The sequence below is a fragment of the Leuciscus leuciscus genome (assembly GCF_965113295.1).
Source record: "Leuciscus leuciscus genome assembly, chromosome: 2".
NCBI lineage: Eukaryota > Metazoa > Chordata > Actinopteri > Cypriniformes > Leuciscidae > Leuciscus > Leuciscus leuciscus.
Window position 1 is genome coordinate 62,081,877 of NC_138726.1, and position 19,608 is coordinate 62,101,484.

Sequence of the window (19,608 nt, forward strand, 5' to 3'; positions counted from 1 at the left end):
TAAAATAATGTTCCAGATCACAAGTAGTCCTTGAAGAGTGACTAGGTAACACTTGAGTAAATAGAGATGAATTTTATGACTATTTTCATAGTAAAAATGATGACTGATTACGTCTCAGACACACGATAATGTTCTTTATAAGTTGTCATAATTACTTATTAGTTCTTAATGATGCCAATCTCATTCAGTAATTATTGATTACCTAATAAGGAATAATCTCCTAAATTTTATATTACTTACTGATTAGTTAAGCTTGTTTCTTTATTAGTTAATAGTAGTAGCTGAAGTGTTAATGTAGAGCTACTCATTAGTCCTTCATTACTTCCTGTATAGTTACTTATTAATGACGGACCATTATTATAAAGTGTTACCGATTTAACATTGTTTCGATGGTTGCTTGCTATCTAGGCTGTGATCAGCCCCACAGTGGAAAATGAAAGTGTATTCGTACTGGCTGGACCGGATCTGCACAGAATGGAACGGTTAATTAACAAGAACAGTTTAGCCAGACGGTGGAAAAGTGTTTATTGAGTCTGGGGAATTTAAGAGAAAGGTGAGGCCTTTACAACTGCAGGTGTATCATAACAAAGGCTGAGTTTGCAAAAAATAACTAACAGCAACATACCATAGATGATTATCAGAGGGTGTGTGACATAATTTAAAACTATTTAGAATTAGATATGTTCTAGTGTTATATCAGTGTATGGAGAAGAGCTTTCGGTTTGAATAATGGGATTCTCGTTTTACAGGTTTTACCTTTTGTGTATGTTCATATTTCTGTTGCAGCCAATGCCACCTATTTATACAACTCAAAACATTCGTTTATTTTTATTTTTTATTTTTACAAAAACAGATAGCAGCTAGAAACAACACTAAAACTAAAAAGTCAAGAGTCAAGAGCCCCAATTAAAGCAAACACTGATCTCCATTTTCAACAAATCCTCAACATCTAAACCTCTGTTATTTCTCAATAAGAACTTCTGCTGAGATCTTGAAATAAAATAAATCTGGTTAGTAATAAGTGAAGCTGGTGATGCTGTTCTTGTAGTTTAATCTGATCACAGATCTGTGAGTGTTTAATGTTCTGTTGGGATTTAAAGTGTTTCTATTGTGTGAGTTTTGTGGGTCAGCATTGTGTTGAAGAGTAGAGCCTGTGCTTCAGTCCAGGAGAAGAACAAGAAACATTGACAATAGTCTGTATGTTGCTTTATTGTCTATTAACTACTTTGTTTAGTTGATGTTTTTTTTTGTATTTGCATACAAATTATTAGCAGTTTAATAATAAATACAAATAAATGCACATTCTATCATTGTCCTGACACTCTTTTGTATGTGTTTGTATTAGCATTTACAACTTTGAGTAAAACATTCTTGAAAAATGTAACACAATTGTTTTCCTTAAGCTTTCTAAGTACATTTACATTTTACAGTGTGAATATATTGTCATGTTTTTCAATATATGAAAAGTGGCAATTCCTAATCAGTGTATTGTAATATATTAATGCAATATATTATTTCATATATTTTTCAGTGTATTTAAACCATTCAATATATTGATTATCGGTGTGTGACATCAGATTACCGCGATTAAATCGTGCTTTTCAATCGCGGTATTTTCAAGCAGCGCCGCTTCAAGTCCACACACACTGTTAGACTTTTCAAGGTTTTTTTACAGTAACTTACTGGCAACACTGTTGCCAGTAAGTTACTGTAATTAGGATTTACAGTACATTACCGTATTTCATTACATTACCATAATACAGTGCATTACTGTAAAAACGAAGCTAATCAGTACACTACTGTAATTATTTTTTTCTTTGTACTAAATTAGATTTCATAATTTTGATATATAATTCATTTTATTTTCATCTTACATAAATACTACTAACATACAAACCAATTAGACAAAGTTATTACAAAATACAATTTTTTTATTTAAAAAATCTCATATATATCACAAAATAAACAGTCTGCCAATGCTGGAAATATGTGTGAAACGTTTACACATTAATGGGTGAGTTTAGGGACAACGTTTTTGTGTTAATTTTAACATTTAACATTTAAATTCATTGTGTTAATGATTTTAACAAAGTAAATATGTCAGAAAGGTTAGCACAAATATGTGTAAATGTGTTAAATTAACACATTATGTGCTGTCCTTCACTGCACACATTGTTAAAATCATACATAAAATCATAAACAAAACGTTAGCATTTGACTAAATGAATGTAGAGTCATTGGTTGTTTAGCTTATACAAGTATTATAATTAAATATCAACCATTACATTCATAAAACTGCAGAATATAAATACATTTCTAAGCAGTCAAAAAGGAAATATCCAACACAGGACAAAACACAGTTCTTTTCACAATACAAGACACATAACCCCACCTTAAAAATAATTTCACTAATTTACAAAAATGTGTTGGATTCATGTACACTGGTGGCCAAAATAAGTATTTAAGTGTCTTAATGTTTTTGAAAGGAGTCTCTTTGATGCTCAAGAAACATTTCTCATTATAATCAATGTCTGACTGTCTACCCCTCAGTCTACTTCTACTTCTACGAGTAAAGATCATCATCAGAATAATCTTTAAAAAGTCAACACAATGTTTTTGTCCACCTTTGCGAATAAATGAACTTCTCCAAAGATTGGTTCCTGTTCAGAACTTGACTGACAACATCAGAATGTTCCCTGGTCTGCATGCGTGTCCACAAACACTAATGTACTCAGTCCTTCAGAGGAGATCCCGGTTCCAACACTATATATGAGAGAGAGAGAGAGAGAGAGAGAGAGAGAGAGAGAGAGAGAGAGAATATTAGTGTCAAAATATTTTTAACCTCCTTTTTTTACATTTTTATTATTATTTTTACAATAACTAAAGAATATATATTTGTAAACAGCTTTTTAGCATATGTAAATAGCATATTCAAACATTTCAACTGAACTAAATTAAATTATTCCAGATTAAATTTTAATACTTACAAATCCTAAATTCTGTCCAAAAATTCTGAGATCCATAGCTCTCTATGACTGTGACTGAAATCGATGTTTTAGCCCATTTCAGCTCGTCTGCAGTGAAGGAGTTCCTGTTTGAGACAAATACACAGTAAGACACATGCAAGAAATCACTGTGTGATGATCGTTCTCCTTCCTACAGTAGTTAACCCACCTGTGCACTGATATTAGGACCTTCCTGGTCAGGTGGGACTGCAATGGTAGAGAGTCTTCTGCCTAATAAAATATCAAAATAATGCAAAAAATATAAACTTAAGTTGTTTAGAATTCTAGATTTGGTATGGATGAATTAGTGAGAGTTTTACTGCAGTGCTAACCTGGATACATTTAATCTGGTGAGACTGAACAAAGACAATGGTCCATCTTCTGATTGGTTAATTTGCTGTGTAATAAATATAAAGTTAGACATGATACAAATATCACTTATTTGATATAAAGTTAGCCAATTTTATAGAGATTTTATAAGACATTGTATGCTACCTAGTCTGCACCAGTGGCTCCAAAGCACTTATCACATATTGCTAATCATTTCAGCAAACTTATTTCAAAATATATCACAAATGGCCTAACGTTAACTTACCTCCGGAATCTTGCTAGTCACTGGCGCGAATTGGCGCTTTGTTGCAGTTGCCTTTAGTTTAAACACATACAAAAATGGAAGTAAATATTAAATTCCATAAAAAAAACTATAATAGCCTATGTTATAGTTTGCAAACTAATACTAAACCTAGAAAGGTGGCAGCTAGCCAAATAAAACTTACATACAATGTTATTTTCTCATCAGTAGGCCAACATTATCTACAACCAAAACAGAATTTCACATTAGTTAATTTATTGTTAATGTAAACTAACGTTAAGCGTTGCTCGTTGGCGTATTTTAACTCGACAACAAAGTCTGTCAAATGAAACGTTAGCGCAGTTTACCGTGGTAAAGTTCGTTACCGCCATGTAGTAGGCTATAACAGGTTAAACTGGGCACATTCCTGTCAACACACACAGAATGTTGTTTACCTTGCTTGCTGGTCTCTCTCTCGGTGAAGTGAATTCCGTCTCTTCCCCGGGCCAGACTCGAACGGCGCGGTCCAACAAAAGACAGTCAGAACCCAGTGATATTACACTGGATGCTCCGGCACAACACGACACGACAAGACAAATGATGCGCCGTTATATTTCTGACGTACAGTACTCCGAGTCCAAGCGCTCGCGCTATTTCTGACAAGGAACAAACAGGTTCGCATTTTGCATTAATGGTCCGGTCCGGTCGCTTCAATGTGTCCAATATAGACAGCCTCTGACTGTTATAGCGTTGTAGACACGCAGTGTAAGGCAAAAATTAGGAAATAAAAAGCACGATGGAATGGTGCCAGCCAGAGAGACCGTTACGTCAAATACAGTAGTATACAGCAAATTTTTAAAAAATACAGTAAGTCTCTGTATGTGGTGTTAGACAAATACAGTAGTATACAGCAAATTTTAAAAATACAGTAAGTCACTGTATGTGGTGTTAGACGTCACAGGAAATTCCCATGATGCAATGGGAATCACAGTTATTTACTGTAAAGAGAAATAGCAGTATAATACTGGGGGATTTAAAGTAAATAACTGTAGAAATTACAGAAAAGTCTAACAGTGCACCTGATGTCTATCAGATTGTTCTGAACACCAGAACACACTATATTTTTTATAGTATATGTAACTCTAATATTTAAAACACAATTCAATTACCAATTCACTATAGTTATTACACTACCATATGGAACATTAACAAAATGTAGTAAATATTATAATATACTACAGTTTACTGTAGAAAATACTAAAGTATACTGCAATATTTACTACAGTTTATCAATTCATTATAGTTAATACTACAGTATGTGTAGTATACATTAACAAAGTGTAGAGTAGTAAGTACTATAATATACTACAGTATACAATTTACTGCAGTTTACTATAGTAAATACTAAAGTTTACTACAATATTTTTTGCCAAGCGTTACTTTATTCTCTTGAAGTCTAAAAATAGAACGAAGGAAATTTTTCAGCTCATTCAGTCAGACTGACAGATAATGATTATTTGTAGTGCAACCTTATAATTTACAATGATTCTAAAGATATCTGTAGAATTCTAATGATTCTAATGATTCTACAGATATCTGTAGAATTCTAATGATTCTAAAGATATCTGTAGAATTCTAATGATTCTAATGATTCTACAGATATTCTAAAACACATTAGGCTCCTTAGGAAAAAGGTGAATATAAAAAATTAATTTGCAGAAGTAGCAATTAATCTGAAGAGGAATATTCTCTTCTGTTTAAATGAGAACTGAAAATGAGAATTGAAAATTAGAATTATTTAAGTTGTAATACTTCAGTTTAGGTTTGGGTTTGATTCATTTTTCCATAAAACACTACATTTAATTACATGCATACGCACACACACACACACACACACACACACACACACACACACACACACACACACACACACACACACACACACACACACACACACACACACACACACACACGCACGCACAAATAAGTTCAAACCCATGAAGACGTTTCCTTAACCAAACCTGCCACCTGTATGTAATAAACATTGTTTTATATAGTAGAATATAAGATAATGAGTTAATCCATTAACATGAAGTGCACATTTCTGACAGCATGCATACAAAAATGTTCCTGGCATTTTATAACAGACTATTCAGATGACAGTGACACGTAAGACACATTGGACTGGGAGGGACTTCAGGCTTGTTAAATAAACCAGAATTTCAGTCAGAGCTGATTGTTCAGACACACACTCCAGCACAAGGTCTTCAGTGAGTCCACACCTTCAGTCCAGCGAGCACCATGAATCCCAAGTGAGTTTAAATTATTGTTGTTGTTTTTTTTCTACAGGAGGATGTACTTTTTAACTCTGGGGGCTTAAGCCCCTAATCTTTTGAATGTTTCATTAATGTTTCATTGACCTAATAACAGATTGTATGGTTTTTTTTAGTTCACCCCGTGGATCTGTTCTCAATGAAAAGCAACCAAACTCTAAAAAAATAATTCAGAGGCTTAGTAAATAACACAGCAATACTTAACTTTATTAACTTAATCAATTATCTGAATATCATTTACTTGATGGTTAAGTTGAACGTACCAAAATAATTGACTAAAAATCCAACAATTAATTTTGTCTAAAATGCATGGTTATATTTAAAAAATAATAATATTATTTGACAAAACAATTAGTTTTTTAAAGTCTATTTGTGAAATTTCTATCAAATTATTTGAGAATGGAGAATTAAACTGATCTGTTTCAAGAACCACACATATTACTTAATTGAGTAATATTCAATTAATATTATTGATCTTTAACACACACTTAAGAAATGTAGTAAGTTTACTCAATTAAAACAATGCACCCCTCCCCCACCCTCCGACACGGTTGAGTGAGCGCGAGCTGTTTGAACTCTCTCCAGTCTCCAGAACAGTTCTCTCTTCTCAGCGTCGCAGAATTGGTGCATTGCCTCTGTGAAATTCAGGTTTGTGCATGTTTTATTTTATCTATAAAATCTGTAATGTGCTTTAAATCATTTTATTTAATGCAAAACAAAATACTGGAACGCAATGTGCTAAACGAGTGTCTTGTCTGTCTTTTCGCGTGATTGAAATGACTGATGGCTTGCATAAAACACACAACTTTATTCCTAAAAATAATGAAAATAATTCATTTGGATGATAAAATGTCCTCAGAACTGTGCACTGTTTGTTTATTGGCAGGTTATGGAGTCAGTCAGCATCATCTTTCGGCTATGAGTGAAACGCAGGACGGCAGTCTGAAGTTAGAAGTTCACCTGCAGAGCGCGAGTCCGTCTCCGGCACGAGAACCAGCGCTGATATGTGGAAATGGGATAACACAGACTGATTGATCACATTTGAATTACTTTTAAATGTTTAATTTTTACTTCTAAAATGTTTGTTATATGAGTTTAAATGTAAGCAATGTTGTATACATGTTAAAATAGTAAAAAATATGCTGTGCGGCATTACTCAGACAATAAAGGCCAATGTCATGTATACCTGTGGTTGTGTGGAGTATTTTACAAAGGTTTAGAGTAAATTCAAAGTTAATATTACTCATAAATATTGTTTTTTAAATGTTCCCCCCATTAGTTCAATACGGTGTATTTAATTGATTTCATTGCTTTAAAATGTAATCAACATTTTTAAGTGTAAAAATGTTTCAACCAAAACATTTTATAAATCAGTCATCAGTCAATAAAGCTGTGACGTGTCAGTCTTTGTTTGTATGTTCATAGTCACATGTCTTCCTTCATTCTATTTTCTCGCCACTCATTTGTTTCCTTGACAACATTTATCAGTTCATCTGTGTCACCTGTGTTAGTTCATCATCATCATCATCATCATCATCATCATCATCATCTATGTCACCTGGTTTCTGTAAATCAGTGTTCATCAGTGTTTGTATTTAGTTCCTTTGAGTTCAGCCAGTCTTCGTCTGTTCTCAGTCCTATTACGGCCCATTCACACCGGACGCCGAAGCGACGCCGAAGCGGCGCGGAACGGAGGCCGCTTCCTTTCGGCGCCCATGTTAACCTATGGTGTCGTTCACACCAGACGCGGAGCGCCGCGGCCGGCCCGCGGCGTGAAGCGCCAGTTTCGGCGTCTGGTCTATTTTTTGCGCGAGCCGCGAGTGATTCGCGTCCATTCTGGCAGGAAGTCACACCAAGAAACACGAGACATCCGGTCAATTGTCAAAATATAAGCAATTTTAAAATTAAAATACCGCGAGTATTAACAAAAAGTATTGATACAAGAAGTGTACAAACTTCTTGGTTACAGAAACATGGTGTATTCATTTTATGAGGTTATTTACTTACCCATGATGTAAAAAAATAGCTCTGAATAAACAACAACTGAGCAGAAGCGCTTGTCGACCGCCGCGGAGAATACGTGTCTAGTGTGAACAGGCAGGCGCCGGACCGCGCGTGATTTTCCGTTCCGCGTCGCTTCGGCGTCCTGTGTGAACCAGGGGTTAAGTGTGTGTGAACCTTCTGCCTGTCTGAATTATATTGTAAGTGAAAGTTTGTATTGGAAGTTTTGACTCGTCTTCCTCTTCCTCTTCCTCTTCCTCTTCCTCTTCCTGCACCACACCGTGACAGAAGAACTGACCGCCCAAAATGAGCGATAGCACCAGAATAATCGTCCTGGCTCAGGAGAGCCCTAACCTTTTTTCTTTTATAAAGAACTTCATGTGTCTTGCTGCCACCAGCGCCCTGGACGTCGAGACCCTGAGGACCCTGTTCTGGATCGGGCAACTTTCCACCACCATAGCGATCTCTCAGACACCACAGGATTGGACTTGAAAGAGACCGACAATAGGTGTCTGGAGAGCGTCGTGCCCTGATCCAGAACACTGCCTGATCAGCCTGATCTTCACGTCATGCCCGCCATGCCTGAGCCCTCGTCTTCAGCCAAGATGGCCACCGCCTCACCGCTTGAGCCCTCAGCCAAGATGGCTGCCTCCTGAGCCCTCGGCCAAAATGGCCGCCGCCTCACCGTCTGAGCCCTCAGCCAGGATGGCCGCAGCCACGCCAATACCTGTTCCCCGTTCTGTTCCCAGACCTGTTCCTGCCCCAAGGACTGTCCATATTCCTAGACCTGTTCCTGTCCCTGTTCCAGAGTCTCATCCCGCCGAGACCGCCTGTCCAGAGTCTCGTTCCGCCTAGACCGCCAGCTAGACCTTGGTCCTCTGTTACTCCGGCTCAACCGCAGCCTTCTGTGCCCCCGCCTGCACCTCAGTCGCCAGAGCCGGTGGCTTCGCCATGTCCCGCCGAATCTTTGGTGTCGCCTGGGCTCATCGGCTCTCCAGCTCCACCCTGGTTTCCTCTCCCACCTGCTTCGACCCCGTCTGTCGGCCCCCTGGAGTCGTCAGCCCTGCGTCCTCCTTTCACCTGCTCTTCGTCCTCGTTTACACGCAAACAGATAATTCGCCCTTGAAAACGATTCTTTCTAAAAGCTCTGGCCAGAGTGGAGATTTTGGAAAACTTTGTTTGCACGTTTGCATGTAAACTGAGAAAAACTGAGTTTTAGGCCGCCAACGTCACAGTATGCGACAGAACTTGCACCTGTGTCAAAAGTGTGACTTATTGTTCAAAAGAGAAAGAGGAAATTGCTTTGCTATTTTCGGGACTTTGCGTTGCTATTTTCGGGACTCTGATTGGCTAACGTGGGCTTGAGCTTGTCATTACACTGCCACCTACAGGTTTGGCATGCTCTTGACGGCATGTATACACGGGTTCGTGTAAACAAACACTTTTCTGAAAACTGACAGGTGTGCACAATGGTTTTTCTTTTGAAAACAGAGAGGGTGAAATGTCCGTTTATGAAAATAGCCGGTCACGTGTAAACGTAGCCTCAGTGTCATTTTAACACCTTGTAGTTGGACACATATGTACACTGAGGGGTGTTCATTTAACACTGGGGATTTGGCTGTGATTTAGGTCAAATTAATTCAACATTTTTTTCTAAATGTCTGTATTTTGATGGGTATTTCTAGTGTTCAATTCATTCAGTGCGAAAAATTTGATAAACATTTGCCTCCTTGTTTTACAGACAGCCAAATCTTCCACCACGTACATCAACTCTTATTCATCAAGGTCCTCCGAAACGATACCGTCTTCACACAGAAAAAAAAGTGCTTGATGATAATGGAAAAGTGAGAAAATGGACTTATGGGAAAAAAGACACCAGTAAACAAAACAAAATTGTTCTTCTGGTGGGAGAAACCGGCGCTGGCAAGACGACCATCATCAACAACATGGTCAACTACTTACTAGATGTGAAGTTTGAGGAAGAAATGTGGTTTGAAATCACAGAAGAAGAAGCCAGAGACCAATCAGAATCACAAACCTCTGAAATCACCATGTATGAGGTCTGTCCTATTAAGAGTCCCATATCTCTCACCATCATTGATACTCCAGGATACGGAGACACTAGAGGACTGGAAAAAGATCTGGAAGTTGCTGCAAATTTATCCATGTTGTTTCAAAGCAGTGATGGAGTTCGTGAAGTCGACGCCGTGTGTTTTGTGATTCAAGCATCTAAGAATCGCCTCTCGGACAGACAGAATTACATCATCAGTTCAGTTCTGTCTTTGTTTGGAAAAGACATTGTGAACAACATTGTGTTTCTAATCACACACTCTGATGGTCTGCCACCCAAAAACGTCCTCTGCGCCATTAATAAAGCTAGAATCCCCTGCAGACGAGACCACAATAACCAACCTGTTTTTTTCTTATTCAACAATCGGCAAGCTGACGCCCGTCACACTTATGAAAAACAAATTAAAGCACAAAGACATGCCTGGGAAGAAAGCATGGATGGCATGAAGCAATTCCTTCAGTCTCTGAATGGAATGAACAGTAGAAGTTTAGAGTTGACTTCAAATGTCCTTTTTGAGCGCATTCAATTAGAAGCATCCATCTGCAACTTACAGCTGCAAATTCAAGAGAAAGAACAGAAAAAGGCTGAAGTACTTCAGATCCAAGAGGCAATGAAACAAAACAAGGAAAAGATTGAGACTTGTAAAAACTTCAGCATTAAAGTAAAAAAGACTGTCAAAGAGAAGGTTCCCATTGAAAGCGCTTCATGGAAGAGCAGGAAGGCGACAACCTGTACCGTCTGTGAGGAAAACTGCCATGAGTTTGACTGCTGGTGGGTTTCTAATCCCAGCAAATGTGAAGTCATGAAAAACGGCTTCTGTACCGTGTGCACAGGGAAGTGCCACCACAGCAAACACGTCAAAGAAAACAAGAAATACATCATCAAATCCTCAGTCACGATGATGGAATTTGATGAATTTAATAAGGATTATGAAAAAGCTCAAGAAAAAAACAAGAGGTTTTTGGTTATAATGGATTCACTTGAGAAAGATCTGAAGGAGATTGAGGACCAGAAGCAAATTTTTCTGTTCAATGCGTACAAGATCATCAAGCATCTGTCTCAGATCGCATTAAAGCCAGACTCGGCCTTCACTCTTCAGCATCTGGACTTCTTCATCCCAAGAGTGAGGGAGGCTGGGAAAGAAAACTGGGTCCAAGAGCTGGAGGAAATGAGGAAAACAGCTGAAGCTGAAGAAGCAAATAAAGATGCTCTGAGTTATCTGAAAGCCGGCCTGGCAAAACTTTTCCTTGGTGGGCAATGAACACAGAGAAGACAAGAGATGAATCAATGTAAATTAAGACTGCTTGCAATGAGAAAGTACATAATTAAAAAAGTCTTTCCTGTGTTTTTTCCTTTTGCTTAAATTGTTATTTCAGTCAGATTATCAGATTATCTGTATATGAATATTGTTAAAACTAAAATAAATAAATTTCAGACATCATAAACTTGATATTTTCTTCATTTGATGTCTATTCCAGTCAATTGTTTTAGTTAAGCCAGCCAACCTCTTTAACTTCAGGTAATATTTAACTTTATATTAATATTTGTAATTTTTGAGTAAGTATCCTATGTAAGGGTTGATTTCCTACCCACCTGAGAAGAGCAAAAGCTGTCTTTAGCCATGATGCATCCGTATGATATAACAGTCTTTGAGCTGCTTGTAACCGGAAAGCCATGATTCTGGATCTGATATCTATCAATCCTTGACCTCCCTTTTGAACCAGAAGGTATAAAGCAGCAGCACGAATCCAGTGTTGTCCAGAGCAAAACAAGTTCACATGTTTCCTTTGAATTTCCTCAATAAGTCCAGCAGGTGGCTGTAACCAAGAAGCAACCAAATTATTGGTCACCAAAATCCTTACCCTAAAGGACAACTTAGGTAGCAACCATTTACATTTAGACAACTTGCTGCCCACTTTCTCCACTAGACCCTCCCAATTTTGCTTTTGATAAACATTTGATCCCCCAAAAAACTCCCAACAATTTAAGGTCCCTCTCTACCCAACTTTAGGTCCCCAGGTAACTTTGGGAGACTCTCAAACTCTCCTTTACCTTCCCAAAAAGCTTCACTTTTAGTCCAGTTCACTTTAGCTGATGAAGCTTTCTCATAAAGACGGAGTACCTAAGATAAACACTTAATATCTTCAGTATGATTTACAAAAACTGTGATATCATCAGCATAAGCAGGGAGAGAAATAATTGAGTCTAAAGAAAAAACAGGCACATTAAAACCTGACAATCTTTCTCGAAGTTCAAAAGGCTGCGACTCAATTGCTAATCTATATAGTTGACCAGAAAATGGACAGCCTTGCCTAATACCCCTTAAAACAGGAATTGGCCGACTCAAAGTGCCCCCTTTCTTAACCATACATGATGCACCATTATATAATAACTGTATCACATTTAAAAACATTTCAACAAAACCAAAAACCTTCAATACATTAAAAAGATAATTGTGATCAGCATGATCAAAAGCCTTTTCTTGATCCAGGGCAATTAATCCAACATTCACATTGAAACCATTACAAATGTCCCGTACTAAAAACAAATGATCCATAATAGACCTTTTTGAAATGCAATATAATTGATCCTTGTGCACAACCAAACCCAAGTAATTTCATTTCATTTCATTTAATTTAATTTTAAATATATTATGTTGTAAGAAGGGCTGGGTTAGGGTTAACCCTAACCCTATGTAGGACGCGTCTGTCTTTCCCTCAACATTTCTAAAAGGCAAATTAGAATTGATTTACCACAACAGCTGAAGAAAGGGAAGATCAAACCTCTTGCTTGTTGCAAGTCCCAATATTTCGCTGAAAAGACACTCACCAACTGGAGATCACGTCGGGGTCACCACTTTGTAAAGACCACCCATCGGCCCAACGACGGAATCCAACGGTGTGGGCGAAGGTATAATGTGTGTATGTCTTTTCAGCATTATGTGAAGTTCACTTAATTTTAAGAATTTAGTTTCAATTTTACTTTAGCTCTGCATTTTATCTGACTCCAATTTTCAAATGATAGATTGTGTATCTTATTATATCTATATAAATTATATTTATATGTATCTTATAAATATTGATTATGATTTAATTTAGATCTTTGATTATTATGGGTATCCCTTACTTTCAATTATTCGTTCATTAAGGGACCCGGTGTCGCTTTGAGACTGCACGTCATGAATCGTGAGCTCACGGACACAAACTAGCCATTTCTGAAATAATCAGAGGATGCAGTGCAATCTATTTTACCTTTAAGTGGTCGCTCTCTGCTAACTCATAACAAAAAGTGTATTTTTTTTATAGTTGTGAAACAGCAACTTCCTAAGTCAGTGATAGTCAGAAATCAGAAGGTCCCAAATGATGTGCTCCCTACTCCATCCATTAGTGCCTTCCGTTTGATCTATCTTGGACAAAGATTTGAGGTAACACCAGACTCCACATTAATCTATACTAGAAATGATGATTTCAGAATCATACAGAAGAAATTAAATATAATATTTAATTTGTCAGGTAAACATGTATCATGCCATTTACACAAGTAAACAATTAGAAGCTAATTCAGAAATAATAAATACATGACATCAGTTGCTCAAATATGACTCTAACAGTAAGAAATGCACCTGACAGAGACACACAGTGGTGTGAGAGTGTGTTCCGAGTGTAAGACTCGGGAAGACAATTCCCGAGCTTGATTTTGGTGATCTTCAGCTGATTTGTGTGGAGTGATCCTTGCCGTCTAGCAGTGTGGAAGGATTGCACATAAACTCACAACCCATGGATTTCCTCTGCCAGAAACTTTTCCCTTGATATTGAATCCAAATGAAATTTTACTGCCAGTAAAATTGGCGCAACTAATCTGAGCTCAGCAATGTGAATTTAAGTGGACATAACTGGTGATCCTTAACTTATTGAGTCACAAACATTCACTGATAATGCACTCACAGAACCCCACAGTTATTATACAGTATATGTAAAGATATTAGGTAACTTTATCACCATAATATAACCAGTAAATGAAATTAAGGATGATTTTTAAATAATTGTACTACTCTGGTTCGAGTAGAGGTTCATTTTTATTGTGTCTCTAGGTGCTGCACTAACTTCTACAATAAAACAATGTTTACTTCATTACTCTCTGTAATTAAATGTTTAGAATCAATCATGTTTTCTTGAGAATATTTTCTTTCAGCACTTTCCATCCTGTTAGTGTTTTGTAAAACCCCTTTAACAAAAGCTAGTTCCTTAATGACATCATCCTCCAGGAAGTGACATCATGTTAATGAGAGCATCACCAGTAAGTCTCATCAATTTGAGTTGTAAGTTGCTTCGTGTTTCTTGAAAACATTAATCTTGCTTGATCAAATGAGCATGATCATAGCATAATTTCAAAAGATGTCCTCATGTAAACTAACTTAATGCTGTGGTTTATAGAGTTGTGCATTTTTTTATTATTTTTTTTATGAAGCCTTTTGTTCTATTGACCTTTTAGAGGATCTTAGATATGTTAGAGAACAGTTTGGCCCAGTAGAGATCATAATGACCACGAAGCAGACAGAGAGATACAGTCAAAACAAAGAGTTTATTAAGACAAATGATTTAACTACAAAGCAAAAAAGAGAGAGAACAATTACAAATGTGTATGAGACATGAACTAAATTAAACAGTCACTAGTAATTACAGGCACACGCAAAATCAATTTAACACAAACAGGCTCAGAAAGGTTAGGATTAGCAATATCATGTCTTCATAACTATAAAACTTAAACTTTGTCACCTTATATCTTATGAATTGAGCAATTGTAAGTAAAAATTTAAGTAAATCTGAATAACTACATTTAGTATCATGACCACTAAAAATGAGTACACAAAAATTTGAGGTAACTCAAATAATTTTAAGAAATCAATAAAAAATAAAAATAAAGACTAAAAACGCATGCATACATGTGTAACTATCACTGCACTATTGCTTTTCAAATTAAGAAGTATGCAGCTTAATCAATAACAGATCCCACATTAACACAATAACAGATAATAATCCTGCGCAAAAATACACAAAATAACTCTTCTTTACTCTCCTTATACAATCTGTGGCAAAGAATTCTGGGAAAACAGATTTCTCTGTTTGTATGATTAATTGTGTCCAACTTGTGTGGAAATGTCATTGTTGTTAAAGATGAAGAATATATACTGAGTATATTGAAACTGATCAATTAATTTCATCAAATCATTTTTTTTTTCTTAAATATGTTAATTGAAATGTAACAAAAATATGAAGCATATCTTAAACTTGCAATTTGTTTGTGCAATGCAAAATGTTCATGAAAAAATAATAATGGTATATGTCCAAATCAAGCAATCACTGAAAGATTTTTAGAGTGTATGTTTAATAATGCTGTGTCAAACATTGTGTTTTTGCAGTGGTTGAACATTGGAATTTTAAACATTTTAAAACTGGAAAACTTCAAAAAAGCAAAGAAATGCAAAAAGACTAATGCATGTTCACAGAGGAAAACAATGGGAAACCTGCTCAGACAGACACAAACACACTTTTGAATAGACACTTATTTATATACACAGCAGTAGCTGAATTTTCCCAAACTTGACTATCAAAATTTTGCTTTTTGTTTCAGTTCTTGAAATGGAAATATCCATTTCATCCAGCACTGTTACATTATTGGTTATAATAATAATAATAATTCATTACATTTATATAGCGCTTTTCTCAGCACTCAAAGCGCTTTACATAGAAGGGGGATCTCCTCAAACACCACCAATGTGCAGCATCCACCTGGATGATGCGACGGCAGCCATATTGCGCCAGAACGCCCACCACACACCAGCTTACTGGTGGAGAGGAGACAGTGATGAAGCCAATCAGTATGGGGATGATTAGGAGGCCATGATGGACAGAGGCCACTGGGCAAATTTGGCCAGGATGCCGGGGTTACACCCCTACTCTTTCGAAAGACATCCTGGGATTTTTAATGACCACAGAGAGTCATTAATCAATAACATCAAATCGCTATAGATAATGCAATGAGAGAGCAGTCCGAACGAATGCAAATCGATTCAGACAGTATTGCAAATGCACGAGACCAATTTACTGGAGAGAAACAACCAATTTACAGTAATGGATAATTCACTAATGATTGGCATCGCTGAATCAGTCAATGGAAATATAATGGAAGACATAATAACTGCTCAAATTTTCGCAAGGAAATTATTTCAGTCGGAGTAAACAGTGCATGTCGAATGTTCTATAAAATATAAATGTAAGTGAAAATATTGAATTCTATTGAAGCTTCTTATATACATTAGAAGGAATCTGTTCTGCCTTTCTAACAACCTCTTTTGCATTCTCATAGTTAGCTTCGGCTGACATCTTAATGGCGTCACACACAGAATCAGCTTCTTCCGCTGCTTTATATCCAGTGATTCCTCCTCCGACAGCTCCTGCAAAAGCTATAACTCCAATTATGACGCCTGCAGTGATTCCTGCACCAGCTGCTGCTCCGATGCCAGCGCCTGCTGCTACTCCTGCCTCCACCGCTACTGCTCCTGCTGTTCCTGCTGCTACTCCTGCCTCCACCGCTACTGCTCCTGCTGTTCCTGCTGCTACTCCTGCCTCCACCGCTACTGCTCCTGCTGTTCCTGCTGCTATTCCTGCCTCCACCACTCCTGCCACTGCTGTAGCTCCGGCTGCTGCTGTTCCTGCTCCTGCTGCTGCCACTGCTGCTTTATCTGCTAATGTGCTTGCAGTAGTTACAGTTGTGGCTATTGCTTTAAATACTTTTGGCAATTTAGCCGCTTTCAGTAAAGCCACAACAGATCCCACTGCGACAAAGATGCCCATACAAGCACCAACCAGAGTCCCTGTAGCCACTCCTGCAAACCTAATGAGATATTTTTTATGAACATTCTTTTTTGCTGCCTCTCGCTTCTTCTCTGGAGACAAATCAATTGTGGCCATACAATTCATCTCGCCTTGAATGTCTTCCTCTACTCTTGACAGCAGCTCATTGGTGTAGCAGCCGTTCTCTTTCACCATCTTGTCGATGGTCTCCAGCATATTTTTCACATGAACCCTGTTGTTCCTGTAGCCTAATTGACAGTCATTCCAGTGTTTATTGTCAATGACGTGACAGCGGCCTCCACATTTATCAACAAGCTCTTGCAGTTTTGGACTCTTCTTCACAAATTTCTTGATGGTTTGACCTTCTAGATCTTCTCCATGAGTGAATAAAACCACTGCATGTTTAAAGGTATCCTCTCCACAACATTCAACAATTTTATCCAGTATCTCTATTTCCTGTCTTGTGTACCTTTGAACTTTTATAATGATGACAAAGGCATCAACAGCAGGAGCACATTCAATAATGGATCTAATGATCTCAGATTTGACGACTTCCTCATCAAGACGTGTGTCATAGAATCCAGGTGTGTCAATAACTCTGACTGTTCTTCCATCAACCATCGCAACTCCTGATTTACATTCAGCTGTTAAAGATTCAGGTGAAGATTCAGTTGTGAATATTTGTTCACTGAGAATTGTATTTCCACTGCTGCTTTTGCCATCTCCTGTTTTTCCAAGAAGAACTATTTTTCTTGCAGGTTTAGACTCTACTTGAAAAAGATACTCTGGTAAGTAAAAAGTGTTTTGAATACTGTTAAAAAACCTATAGCATGTTAATGCATATTAAACAGATTTGACTGTAGTCTTATTTTATTAATACTGTTCTTACCTTTCATTATGCGTGTACAGTGCTGAGCTGAATATCTGGAATATCGGAAATAATATTCAGGACATTATTAACATTGTTGTTACATTATTGTTTTTCTAAATTGTTTAGACACTAAAATCAAGTCAGATATCCTTGAAAGCATAATACAATTTGTTAAAGGAAAAAAATCTCAAAACTATAAAGAATTTTTCTGTTTCATACAGGTTGCAAACACAAATTCAACATGCTGTTCACTGGGACTCTAAATGATTTAAAGAAGATTTCTTGATTTATGTCATTGAAGGTTTGAAACATGCATTGTCTGTAGAACATTTTTTTATTTTGTGTCATTTTAATGTCACTGCAAGTATTTATGCAATTCTCAAAAGGAGGAACTTCTAACCTCTCAGTAGACATGTCTGCAACTTGTCTGATGCTGTTGCCCACAGTCCAATAGACCCAGTCCTGGCTGTCTGTGCCACACACACACAAAAAAAGGATGTTTATTAGCTTTATTGGCATTTTATAGAGAACCGGAGGCCAGAGTTTTATTTATTTATTTATTTATTTATTTAATTCTTTATTAATTCATTATTTGATAGGGCCATTGGACAGTAAAAAACCTGCCCCAGAATTAGCTACAAAGCTAAATTTCATCTGCTGCCAAATAACATTACATATAGCAAAATATCAAAATATCATTACGATATGATAAAATCCCCCCACAAATGAAAATGATATACGACATATACGCCCTCCACATGAATCGGTTTCTGAAAGCTTATCCAATCACGGCAATCATTATTGACCGGCGACAGCCTATGACGTAACTACTAGTAAAAGGGGCGACTAGAGAACATGTCATCCTCTTTTTGTCTTCAGAGACTGTTTTGTTTGTAGCTTCAACCTGAAACTTCAAAAGGTATCATGGCTTGTGAAAAACGCTTCAGGAAGTGTGTGGATCTGTGTCTAAGATATTGACACTTGATGACACACAACATATTTGGGCTCAGAGCAAGTACGATCAGTTCTTGAGGGACTGCCGGATGAGGATGTGTTGTTACTAACATCCTCTGCTCTGCTCTGCTGGCAGCCTAAGAAAGCAGGAGATGGCTGATGAGGGTGAAGAGGATATACAACCCGAACCTCCACAGCCACCCTGCACCGTGCATGTTGAATTGTTCATTGCAGACTTTATGAATGGTTTCTTTACAGCTATAACGCTCCAGCTCCCGTGAGCCTTCCATTCTTGCCCGATCTATACAATGAGATCGAAAAGGCATGGAAGAACCTGTGTTCAGAGCACAACCATCGCCATCAGCGAGAAAACTACGCTGATGCTGAGGGGATGCGCGAACACGGGTATGTGTCAATGCACCAATTGACGAGAGGTTCGCGAACTATCTCGCGGCTGGAGATTCTCCGACACTAAGTGCTCCGGCCCTGGCTTTTAAACAAACGTGGCGCTTAAATGGCAGGGCATTCGCAATGGTGGGGTGATGACTTGCACAAAATGGCTGTGTTGCGAGCATATCAGGCTGATCTGCAGAAAGATTTGGACCAAGGTCAGGGTTTTTCCCTGATGCAGTGGAAACGAGCTGCGCTGCACAACAGATTTAGCTCTCAAGGCCACCAAACAAACAGTGAACGGACAAACTTGATGGCGGCGATGGTGGTTGAACTTGGATGACATGGGGAGAAAGAAAAGCTTTTCTCGATGCACCAGTGTCATCTTCTGAACTTTTCGGCAACTCCGTCGAGGAGGTGATGGAAAAGTTTAGAGAGGCGAAGGAACGCTCGGCTGCATTTAAATCTTGCATAATATTGCGGTCCGAATCTGCGCTTCCTCACCCCAAGCGCTTCTTGCATCAGCCCTGAGGCTGGACCTATAATGAGTGATTCCTT

General features: G+C 37.6%; 3 protein-coding genes and 1 long non-coding RNA gene across 6 annotated transcripts in view; 2 read left to right on the forward strand and 2 right to left on the reverse strand.

Moving 5' to 3' along the window:
• Positions 1 to 1,198, forward strand: part of LOC309492449 (uncharacterized protein) — a 20,101-nt gene extending 18,903 nt beyond the window's left edge. The window contains exon 5 of the mRNA XM_082161434.1: positions 409 to 1,198. The gene's annotated coding sequence lies outside the window, so the exon portion shown is untranslated. The remainder of the gene's footprint in view (positions 1 to 408) is intronic.
• The window catches only part of LOC309492443 (uncharacterized protein), a gene marked incomplete at its 5' end in the record, with an annotated part of 12,710 nt that extends 1,270 nt beyond the window's left edge, over positions 1 to 11,440 (forward strand). Inside the window, 2 exons of one of the 2 annotated variants that reach the window (XM_082161423.1) lie at positions 5,724 to 5,888; positions 9,652 to 11,438. In XM_082161423.1, coding sequence (XP_082017549.1) covers positions 5,878 to 5,888; positions 9,652 to 11,242 — 1,602 coding nt within the window. In that variant the 3' untranslated portion in view covers positions 11,243 to 11,438. Of the gene's footprint in view, positions 1 to 5,723; positions 5,889 to 9,651 lie in introns of both variants that reach the window. The other variant, XM_082161422.1, reaches the window with a different exon arrangement.
• On the reverse strand, positions 2,139 to 4,000 carry LOC309492562. The gene is made up of 6 exons (XR_014203585.1): positions 3,782 to 4,000; positions 3,601 to 3,651; positions 3,338 to 3,402; positions 3,175 to 3,236; positions 2,988 to 3,091; positions 2,139 to 2,763 (listed from the first exon to the last, which is right to left on the reverse strand). It is a non-coding gene; the product is annotated as an uncharacterized lncRNA (long non-coding RNA).
• Positions 11,441 to 16,267: 4,827 nt separating the features above from the next.
• The window catches only part of LOC309492458 (uncharacterized protein), a 39,198-nt gene continuing 35,857 nt past the window's right edge, over positions 16,268 to 19,608 (reverse strand). For both annotated transcript variants that reach the window (XM_082161449.1, XM_082161450.1), the window contains exons 2-4: positions 18,107 to 18,176; positions 17,725 to 17,759; positions 16,268 to 17,602 (exon numbers count right to left, since the gene is read on the reverse strand). In XM_082161449.1, coding sequence (XP_082017575.1) covers positions 16,275 to 17,602; positions 17,725 to 17,759; positions 18,107 to 18,120 — 1,377 coding nt within the window. In that variant the 5' untranslated portion in view covers positions 18,121 to 18,176 and the 3' untranslated portion in view covers positions 16,268 to 16,274. The remainder of the gene's footprint in view (positions 17,603 to 17,724; positions 17,760 to 18,106; positions 18,177 to 19,608) is intronic.